The sequence below is a fragment of the Impatiens glandulifera genome, chromosome 3 (assembly GCF_907164915.1).
Source record: "Impatiens glandulifera chromosome 3, dImpGla2.1, whole genome shotgun sequence".
In the NCBI taxonomy this organism is placed as follows: Eukaryota; Viridiplantae; Streptophyta; class Magnoliopsida; order Ericales; family Balsaminaceae; genus Impatiens; species Impatiens glandulifera.
The window spans coordinates 39,940,627-39,952,775 of NC_061864.1; the positions used below are offsets into that span (position 1 = coordinate 39,940,627).

At 33.9% G+C, this 12,149-nt stretch overlaps 1 protein-coding gene across 1 annotated transcript; it reads right to left on the bottom strand.

Annotated features, from left to right (window-relative positions):
- Positions 1-225: 225 nt before the first annotated feature.
- LOC124930219 (keratin, type I cytoskeletal 10-like) lies at positions 226-9,075 on the bottom strand. Its single transcript, XM_047470578.1, has 2 exons — positions 8,367-9,075; positions 226-344 (listed from the first exon to the last, which is right to left on the bottom strand). The coding sequence occupies exons 1-2, from the start codon at positions 9,073-9,075 to the stop codon at positions 226-228; spliced, it is 828 nt and encodes a 275-aa protein (XP_047326534.1).
- Between the last annotated feature and the right edge of the window lie 3,074 nt (positions 9,076-12,149).

The window sequence follows — 12,149 nt, forward strand, 5'->3', positions numbered from 1 at the left end:
TTTATCCATTTCATCTATAAAAATTATTAATTTAACCCTAAAATATTCAAAAATAAATAAAATAAATTGGTAAAATATTTTCCATATTTATTTTAATATTTTGTGTATTTAAAAAGATCAAAAATAAATCCAAAATGGTAACCCATAAGATTTTAAAATAAAATTAAAATTATAATCGGGTGTAACTGAAATCTGAGGATAAAGTTACATCCACGACCTAAAGCATCAGATGAGCATCGAATCTCCATCTGACATTCCAGGCGCGCCAGCATAGCCTGTTTCAGCCGAGGGACCATGCGCCCGCGAAGCAACGGGCTCATTAACGCAGACATTAGCTCCGACAGCTGAAATGTGACAGAATAGACGAAACACTAACGTAATGCTCCTCATCCACGTTAATACTCGAATCGACATTGTTTCAACCCACCATAGTCTTCTTCATCGCGACTCCCGAGAGGATAAGAACATATCCTCTTTTGATTATTCAAAAATGGAATATCCTCCACAATCAACCAAAACGTCTAATTTGAATGGTGAAATAATCACTCAACCACGATGAGAATTTCTCCTACGCTAATACGGATGGATCATCCCTATTCCAGCCAAAACACCATTAATGGTCTGGACAACTATAAATAGCTTCCATGAATAAATCTGAAGCCAAGAGATCCACTCTCTAGCATTATATTGAAGATTTTAGAAATCCATCATTAAAGTTTTAAGATTTTAGATTTTTTTAAAACATCGCATAGTGTTCTCCAATCCTTAATATGTTTCCAATCACGCTATAATTCATATTTACAGTTTGAATTTGAAAATTTTAAATTTCAAATAGAAAAATCTTGTATTATGTATGGTTATGGTGTTTGATGATTATAAATCAATTCTAGGATCACATGTGAATTTTCTGTATAGGTTAGAAGCAATCAATCAACCATAATAAAAAATACCCAAATTTTAATTTTATAGAATTAAAAAATCGTATTTGTTGTTCATGGGCTAATACTCTTGAATCACAACCCAGAAAGCATCCTAACATGATTATGATCATATTGGGAAATTATTTAGATCATGTTTGATCAAAATAAAAATGTTTAAATTCATTGAAAATTTTTAGTTCTTAAATTAGTTCAGACAATCATTTATAGGTCTTGTTTTGATACCAATCAAGTATATGTAGTATAAAGAAAATATTTAATAGCTCTTCACATTTCAAAACAACTTTAAAACGAAAAACTTGATTTTTATCTCAAACTATTTTGAACAAAATGATCACCATCCATGCAGATTTTTACATTAAGATTATGCTCAACATGTTTCTAGGAGCTTTGTGAAGCTACCCAAACCCTTAGATAAAAGAATACGAGCTTAAATATAAATGCAAAACCTACAACATTGATGTTTTTAAGGGCCGAGAGGTCCGATCGACAATCATCGGCCCAGACCGAGATATAGGACCGAGAACCTAGGACCGAGAATTTTAATAAGATTGACAGGTTCGACTGATGTTATTAAGCTAGGACTGAGATTTCCGACCCAGGATTTATATATCCAAGACATAGAGGTCCGACCTAGGACCAAAAGTTTCCAGAACCATGTCCGAGAGGACCGACCTAGGATCGAGATGGTTAAACCTGGGATCGAGAATTCCCAAATCCAGGACCAAGAAGTCCGACTAAGGACTTAGAGGTCAAAACCCCAGGACCGAGTGGTCTAACCAAGGAGCGAGAATTCCCAAACTTAGGACCGAGGGACTAAGCTTAGAGCAAGCTCAAGACCGTGGGTTTTATAAACTCGACCAAGGATTTTAGCCAAGGATCGAGAATCCTTAGCACCTTGACCGAGGGACTTCATCACCCACACAGAAGATCCCAAGCATTGACTTAGAAGTTCCTCGACCCAAACTTAGAGTTTTTGGACACCGACCGAAAATATCGAACCTAAGACCTCGGACATTGATCATAAGGCCGGTCACTTTTAAGAACCCAATATTATTTTTGGTAATTTTAGGACCCAAACCATTTTCTAAAATTCTCGAGAAATTAAAAATTATTTCAAAATATTTTTTGAATTGTTCCACACAAAATAGTTCAACTAGAGGCTTTTTTGGTATTTATTTCTAAACCATAACACCCTTAAAATGACTGATATTCTTTAGGTATACTCCTCCTTAGTTATCAACAATAACATGTACCAACATTTAAATTTTGTTGTTTCAAAATTTCAAATAATGTTAAAATCTATAAGCATGATTAGTACTAGAAACATTATCGGTTAAAACTCAAACATTACAAAAACGATTTTCAAAAGCCAAGTTTATTAATTAAAAACATTTTTAAAACGAGTACGGTGGATGAAGCGCGAAAGCCCTTTCCCGAGTACACTTACACCTTTTTATTTATTTTTCAAAAACCAATTAGAGACTCTGTCTTTAAATAAATAATCATTCTTATATTAATTATGTTTAATTAATTTAAATCAGGACTTCATAAAAATCAAATCGTTGTTTGATTATCAAAAATCTCCAAACTATTAAAATTTGAATAAAATTAAATATTTTATAATTTATTTTAAAACCTGCAAGGTGTTATCAAAATCATTACAAATAATGTTTTATTTTAAAATGATGCATGACACACAAACTATGGTTCAAATCATCAAACCTTGAGCCACTTTGGGCCTGTGCCACACGCACCGACATGCGTACGGTTTCCTGTAGGTTACACTATTTATAGTTACACAAGATCATTTTTATATTATAACACTAAAACCTTATCTATTAAAAGTATAGAATGACATTTGAACCAAATTAAGTATATTTGTTGATAGTACTATATTCATTTATACATGATTACCCCATGTTACTTGTTACTAATTTCCTTGAATAGTATATTGATATTCACATTAAATTTAAGAACATGTGTTGATAGTACTATGATCAATTATACATGATCTCCACACATTACTTGTCAGTAACTCCCTTGAATAATTTATTAACATTCACGTTAAATTTAAACATATATGGTGGGAGCATTATTATCATATATACTTGATCACCCCACGTTACTTGATAGTAACTCATGTGAATATTTTATTAACATTCACGTCAATTTTATACATATTTGTTTATATGACTACGATTAGTTATAGATGATTGTCATACATTACTTATTAATAGCTCCTGTGAATAGTTTATCTATATTCAAGTTAAATTTAAACATATATATTAACTGTACTTTGATCATGTATACATGATCGCCCCACATTACTATTTAGTAAGTCCCATGGATAGTTAATTAACATTATTTATTGATAAGTATAACTTGATCATTTATAGGTGATCTCTTTTTATGTTACTTGTTAGTAACTCACGTTAATAAGTTTATTAATTTCATATTTAATCAAACTTTATATATTGATAAGTATACATCAATAATTTATATGTGATCTCCTTCTATTTTATAATTTAGTAGCTGACGTGAATAATTTCATTAACTTTCACGTTAAACTAAATTTATTTGTTAATAGAATTACAATAATTTACACATAATTACCCACGTTACTTGTTAGTAACTCATGTGAATAAGTTTGTCAACTTTCATGTTTAATCAAACATTATCTATTGATAATTATACCTCGATCATTTATATGTGATCGCCTTCTATGTTATGTATTAGTAACTCATGTGAATAAGTTCATTAACTTTCAAGTTAATGAAATTTATTTGTTTATGGTATTATGATCATTTGTACATGATCACCCTGCATTACATGTTAGTAAATCACATGAATAAGTTTGTTAACTTTCACGTTTAATCAATTCTTATCTATTCATAAGTATACATCGATCATTTATATGTGATCATCTTCTAAGTTATTTGTTATTAATTCACATGAATAAGTTACTCAACTTTTACGTTAAAGTAAACCATATGTTGATAGTACTTCGATCATTTATAGATGATCGCCATATGTTACTTAACTTACGTGGATAGTTTTTGACATTCACATCAAACCATATCGTGTTTATTAATAGTAACTATTACCATTTGTTTATGATCATCTATAATAAAAAAATCAATCATTATTAAGTAAATACTATTGGTCGATAGTTTAAAAAATGCATATTTCACGTAAATAATCGATTGATATTCACTTAAAATTAAGAAAAGTTGATTTCTCGACAATAACTATGATTACTCCTCTACCATCATTATATGGTTTGACTTGTACAAATATATTGTAAGAGATCGTGGACAAAGTCAAAATTTGATTGACCTTTGGTCCAAATTTAATCCTTGTTAGGATATCTAAAAAAAGAAAGGATTGATAATCATGGACAAATACTCAAAAAATTTCGACAAATACTATACACATACACATAAACGTGAAGACAACACCAACGTACTCTATCTCCAGGTTCTATCTTAGTATCACCCTCATAATAACAATAAATTTGATAAGACAATATAGTGTTCATATGTCAATCTCAAACCCACGTTTTCAAAAATTAGTTTGACAATATAGTTTGTTGCATTTTGTAAGTACTACAATTTTAACTCCTTAATTTATAAATATTAAATTATTATTTGAATAAATAAATTCAAGATACTAAAAATCAAGGCCAAACCAAGATTTAATAATTAATTGGATTAATTATTGTATTAATATAATCCCAATTAATTAAAATAGAGGCCCAAATAAAGAGAAGAAAAATAATTTGCCATAACTGTTGTATTCCTTTTATCCCAAATTATTTTAGATGACTCAATAAATAAAATAAATAATTTGAGATCAATATTGTATACACTCAAATCCCAAATTTATTATTTATTATGCCTCAAAATATAAAAAAAAAGTTAATAAAGAAAATAAATATTTAAACATATCAAGCTAAATTACACTTAAATTCAATTTAGAATATTTTCAAAATCGAATTTTTGTGTTTGACCTTTAGATTAAGAACAACAGTTTAAAAATTCCAACATCATCTGAAATATGTTTGGAATAGTTTTGTGTAATTTCTAATCGGGATGAGGCAAGTTTACACAAAAATGAAATTTCTAAAAAGCAGGAAAAATCCAGATCTTGAATTGGTTAAAATTGATAGTCAATATTCATGTTTTGGTATTATTTGATTCCAAGGAAACTATTGGTAAGCTTCTATCATCGGATTCAACCTTAAGAATTAAAATATCATTTTTTCACTCAAGAACTGTTTGTAACGAATTAGAACTCTTCCCGATTGATTGTTAGATCGGGATGATGTTAAAAATAATCCATGTGAATTGATGAAGTTTCCCATTCCTTCAAATTGAAGGATGGAAGTTTCAAGCGAAATATTTAAACATGGAATTGGTGTTCTTGACGTTCTATCAAGAAACTTCACCTTGGCATGATTTTCTACCTAGAAAAGAAGATATCCCCTACACCTTGATCGAAAAAATTCAAACATAGCTTAGTTTTCGACCGAGAAAACACGCCATCAACCGAAAAACTCCATGTTTGATTGAGGATTCTCACGAATGACCGAGAATTGAACTCCACATTGACCAAGTGTTCAGATTTGTTGACCCCTGGCCAAATCCAACTCAAACACGTGTATCCAACCCAATTCCCGACTTGGACTACTTCCTTAGTGCATGTTTGTTTGAGGTTTTTAATTTTGAATTGTATTTAACAATTAGAAGCCTTAAACTATTTTTTTTAAATCTGAAAAAATAGAGAATGATTTTAAAATATTTTAAAAATATTTAATTCTAACACCCAAACCTGATATTTTTCAAATACTTTTCTCAATAAATCTCAACATCAATCGCTCATACTAGCTTTAAATATTATTTTATTATTTTAAATTAAAGAAAAAGCAATACATGTCTTAAACTTGAAAATTTATTGGTCAAATAAAAGGTAATAAAACCAATTTTTTAAAGAATTGGCTAAATATTTGGATATGATCGGCTTTATCGATAGAGACGGGGGTCTGGCTAAGGATGAAGGCTTATGAAAAACAGTTTGAAAGAAATTCTGTTAGGGATTTAATTCGCTTTCTATTCTACGCAAACTTGTGTAAACACTTGAAACGGAGTCAAGGCGGAATTGTTTACTTGGGTTTGAAGCACAAGATGAAATATGAAAAGATGACAAAAATGAAGAACACAACAATTTGTTTATGGATATTCAGAGAAACTCTCTTACGTCACCCCTTCTTCCAACCACCGGAAGGATTCACTATAAGATGATTAGAATCAAATACAGTTTACACACACTTAGCTCACTATTGAATAAAACACTTTTTGTTCAATTACAAGATGAAGAATATCACTCAGCTAAAGGTGTTTTGATTCTAGCTCTCTCTCTCGATTCACACACAGTACAATCAGAAAGAAGCTTCATAGAATAAGTTCACTAAGCAAGATGATTGAGTAGTTTCTCTCTCTATAAAATTACATTGCTTGTTCGTGAGACTTATTAAGGCAGATTGTTCGTTGTCCTTGAGATTTGTTAAATACTGAGCAGGAGCTAACGGTCGAATCTTCAAGAATGATACGTGGCACTCTTCCAATGGAAACCCTCCATTGTACACAGCAGGTTCTGAGCACAAGGATCGTGGCCGTACATCACTGGTAGTGCGCCGAATATTCCATCAGGGATGTACCTGCAAAACTAGTAATTTGAAGAAAATTCTCTTACTTGGCATTCCTTGATTGGATGCGTATAGCTGCTGTATTAATCTTCACTAGAAAGTGGAGCAGAAGTAGGGTACAACTATAGCACGTGGGTAGGTGAAATGCTAGATTCAAGCGTACTACTTAAACTGAACATTAGACGTATTTCAGTTAGACGGATTGTGAAAATCAGTCTAATGAAATAAGTCATCTCCTTCTAACAGAAAAACGTCTATTAGACCGCCTGGTCTAATAGAATTAGACTCTCATCTAATTACAATAACCATTAGACTGCACGTCTAACTCCACTGAGTTAGACTACAAGTCTAATTCCAGTTCTACCTCTGACTTGTCTGAAGGAGTTAGACGCACGTCTAACTTTCATTAATTAGACCACACGTCTAATTATTCAATAACCATTAGACTACACGTCTAACTCCACTGAGTTAGACTACACGTCTAATTCCGGTTCTACCTCAGACTTGTCTTAAGAAGTTAGACACACGTCTAACTTTCATTAATTAGACCACACGTCTAATTATTCAATAACCATTAGACTGCACGTCTAACTCCACTGAGTTAGACTGCACGTCTAATTCCGCTTCTACCTCAGAGTTGTCTTAAGGAGTTAGACGCACGTCTAACTTTCACATTCTATTAGACTGCACGTCTAATTTAATTAAGTTAGACTGCAAGTCTAATTCCGCATAAATTAGACTACCCGTCTAATTACAAATATATTTGACTACGCGTCTAACTCCGATGAGTTAGACTGTACGTCTAATTCCGTGTATTCATTAGACCATCCGTCTAATTCTTTACATCTATTAGACTACACGTCTAACTTCGATGAGTTAGACTGTACGTATAATTCCGTGTATTCATTAGACCATCCGTCTAATTCTTTACGCGTCTAACTCTGATGAGTTAGACTGTACGTCTAATTCTATTAAACTTACGTCTAATTCCGTGTATTCATTAGACCATCCGTCTAATTCTTTACATCTATTAGACTACACGTCTAACTCCGATGAGTTAGACTGTACGTCTAATTCTATTAGACTTACGTCTAATTCCGTGTATTCATTAGACCATCCGTCTAATTCTTTACACGTCTATTAGACTACACGTTTAACTCCGATGAGTTAGACTGTACATCTAATTCTATTAGACTTACGTCTAATTCCGTGTATTCATTAAAGCTTCCGTCTAATTCTTTACACGTCTATTAGACTACACGTCTAATTCCGATGAGTTAGACTGTAAGTCTAATTTTATGCAATGAAAGCCAAAATCGGTCTAATGATACTCATTAGATCCAAGTCTTATAACATATTGTCTCAATACACCTGTATCAAAACTCATAAGTTATTTCATCATCAAAATATCAGTGGTTAAATTATTTCAACACTTAGTCAAAATAATTTGACACAACAATTTCCCCCTTTTTCATGAAGAAATTGCAGACCTGCATACATATATCAAAACATGCATTCACCATATAGACAAACAAAAACCTTGTTTACTTACATCATTCATCCAAAACCAATATTTGAAAAACCATCAAGGAACCATGTTCAATAAAGTTAAATAGAGTAAAAGAAGAGAAATCATTGTTCTTCCCTTTTAACTCGAGGATCGGTCGGACTCATCTCTTGACCAGGAAGCATGTTCATGAAATGAGGATAGCCGCGACCACCACGACCGCCTGCACATGATCTTCCACCACGTTCATCACCGCTGGTACGTCCACCTTGATCAACATTTGATAGTCTACTCCGTACACCACCACTTGTACCTCTACCCTCAGCACCGCTTCGACCACCACCTCTCTTGGTTGGCCTAGGATTGTCATCAGTGCTTGGGGCTCGCATGGATCTTGTGTCGGTTGACACACCATCATTTCTTCTGCTTGACTCTCCTTGAACTTGTCGGGGTTGAGCACCTTCAACATTGGCCTTTGCATCCTCCTTTGCTTGAAACTTCCTAGCAATGGAGTCAGCAAATTCTTGACTTTCATTATCATTCCTTCTCATGCAACCCTGAATTTCCACCATCTGACTCTTCACCATACTGAATTCTTCCATGGTTTCCTTGTGGCGTTTATCGTTGAAATGCCTTTCAATGTCCAATAATTCAATTTGACGGTTGAAGAGATACTTTTCAAACATTGAAAAGTTTACATTCGCGATGTGGGTCTCATATGTGTTCTTCTTCAAAGTATTATCCAGCTCAGTGAGGACATTGAAAATGTTGCGAAAGTTCTCTATTTCTTCTTCCCTTGAATTCATTGTCTGACACATGGTCTTCGGAATTGAGGAGAGCATAGACCTCATAGATCTTAACACTTTGTTTCTTCCGGTAGATGACTCTTCATGAGACGAAACTTCTTCAAATCCTGCTGCCATACTTTAAATAAGCTCAAAGTTTGTATGAACCTGCAAGGATTGCTCCAGCTGATACATTTCAGTATTCTTAGCAACTTTGTCTCGTTCCTCTTCTTCAATTTCTTTTTCAGCCCTCTCAAATCTCTCAAGCAGATTTCCAGAGTAGTGAAGAGGAATGTTGATGTTTTCGTGAACACTTCCCACGACGGCGTCGCGAAATAAACGAGGCTTCACAAAAGTTGCTTGCTGATCCTGTTCCTCCTCAGATGAGGAACTTTCTTCTTCATCATCTTTCTCTTTGGAGGGTTCCCCCTCAGTTCTGGCAGTTTCTGGCTGAGTGTCCTCGGCCAATTTATCTTGAACACCCTTTGTTCTTGCAACAGGGTTATTAACTTATCTTCTTCAATAGGAGCTTTCAAAGCCTCCTTAGTCACATTAGGATGTTCTTGAATCGGTTGATCTAGAATGCGTCTCTCTTCGGCAGAAAGATTTCCAAATTCGATCAGGAGAGCAACATCAATTGTATTTCTGTAAATAATATATAAATTTTATGAATAACACTTTTGTTTGGTTAATATATTGGTGGAATATTGATAATTTCATTCTTTAAGATTAGTGATTTTTAAACATTCCTTTTATGTCTACTATTGTCATACTTTTCGGTAGTGTTCTTTTAGGATACACCTCAATGCTAATTCTAGCAAATAATAATTGCTCTCCTCTTTCAGTAATTGGGTCCATGTATAATGGTCTACCCGATAAACCTACAAAATGACTAAATGCTTGAGAATTGTTCATATGTGCAGGTATATTCCCAATCTTGAACCATATCTGTAGAGTTTCTTTTGGCTTACTCAATAGGTTCAATCAAACTATTTTTCTAACTTCATATAGTTGGATCCTATTTATGTGTGCCAATTTTATATAATTTCCTCCAGATTAGATCCCTTCTTAATTGAAGGAAATATAAATCATAGACATTTGCTGAAATCTTCTCTAGCCATTTTCCTTCCCATTGCTTCAACAATTCCTCTTTAATACTTGGGAAGGATACTCTGTTTTTCCCTATGTAGTTTCCCACAACTACATTTTCCTATTCCTTTATACAGTTTTCCTCTTCTTCAGTAGGAAATTTAAATTTAAATGGAGAATTCATTACCTCCACTTTTGTTTGTGTAAGGTCAAGTTGATTTTCCCTTTATAAGAATGATCTTTTGACTTTTTTGCATTGATGTTCTTCAAGACTTCATTAGTTTTCCATGTCGAGCTGCTCCTCATAGTATATGACTTAGATTTGGGAGCCTTCAATAATCTTTGATTATAGTAATTGACCATTTAACATTTTCTTCATATTCTACTTTTTTTTAGTAGATTTCAGTCTTGAAGATAGTGGATATTGAGTTTAATTGTAATCTACTATTCTTTGCCCATATTAATGACAATTTATCCCCTTTTGGAATGCATAAGAAGCTTTGTAATATGATTCTTGAGCACAAATAGATTAGTTGTTTGATTATAGCGTATCTTCCAAGCTACTTCATTATCCGCCTGTTTTCCTACATTATTTTCAGTAAAAGTTTTCCCAACAACAGTTGGAGCAGATTGCTTACTTATTTTGGTATCCTTCTATTCATTGATGACATCTTCATCAATTTTTTCAATTTCTTTGACTGCAGCTTCCTTAATTCCTTCTAGCGAAAAATCTTCGACTTCTTTAGATTTGTTACTTTTGTTCTTCCTCATTCCCATAATTGCAGAAACTGAGTAATTGAAGAAACTCTAAGAGTTGATCACAAATAAACTGCAATCGAGGGAAAATTCTAGTGGCGCTTATAAATACAAAAAAAAACTAGACTAGCAAAACTTAATAAACGACGCAAGACAATTCCTAATGTAGTACATCATAAGTCCTATAAATACCTCAAAGATATTTCATTGTAATTACCAAGTATTTAATATACAATTCTTATTCTCAAGTTCTTTCTCTCTCTAAGTTCTTATTGCATTGTGTAAAAGGGATTACTAACTAGAATTTACGTCGATTTAGACTAGTGACACACGGGTCAAATTTCATCCCGTGACATGTGGTATCAGAGAAAGGTTGTAGTTCCACATTCAAGCTGCAAGAGATGGATTCAGTTAATACCGTTAATCCAATATAAGGACAAGGGATCCAAGATGGATAAGTTTGTTGAGAAAGGTGCTACCATGGAAGTCGGGTGACCCAGCTTGTAGAAGGCATTAGTGAGCACTAAGAAGCTCTCGAAGTGTTTAGTGCGGTGGCCGATAGAGTAATGGTGTTAGATGAGAAAGGTGAAAAGTTAGAGAATGAGGTCATGAAGATCATTAAAAATTTGAATCGTAGCATTCGTGACGACGTGCTGGAATCGGTTAAAAGATAGATTAATGATATCCAATATGAAATACTTGAGACAATCCAAAGAGAAACCCATGCAATGATCGACGCTCTCCAAAGGGAAACGATCGGGAGGCTCGACACGATGGAAGGTCGGATTGGGTGGAATGGAGGGGAGCATAGAGGTGCGGCACCTTATCGGTTGGATGTTCCCAAGCCAACTCCATTCAAAGGCTCGAGAAGTGTAAGGGAAGTGAAGGACTTCCTTTGGAAATATGGGAAGACTTCAAAACCGAGTTCAAGTGCCAATTCTTCCCAGAGAATGCCGATTTCGAAGCTAGAAAGAGATTAAGTCAACATGTGCACAATAGGACCATCAAAGAGAATAGGAGGCCCTGTTCGCATTTGTTAATGGCCTAAAGACTTTGGCGCAGTTGTAGCTACAAAGGGCCAAGGTGTAGAACATCTCCTAGGCAATTACAGTTGTAGAAAGACTGTTAGAGCTCAAAGTGTCTATGGATAGGCCAAAGATCCGCAGGGATGATGAGGAGGAGGAAGGTGGGGGAGACCGCCCATATGATAAGGAGAAAGGTGGTGGTGACCACCTACCCAAGAAGGGGAATCCACACAACAACTCAGGGAGGCAAGCCGCCGAATCGAGTAAGACAAGTGTCTGTTATATTTGTGGTGCTCATAATCACATAAAGTTTATGTGCCCGTTTAAGGGGGAAAATGTTGT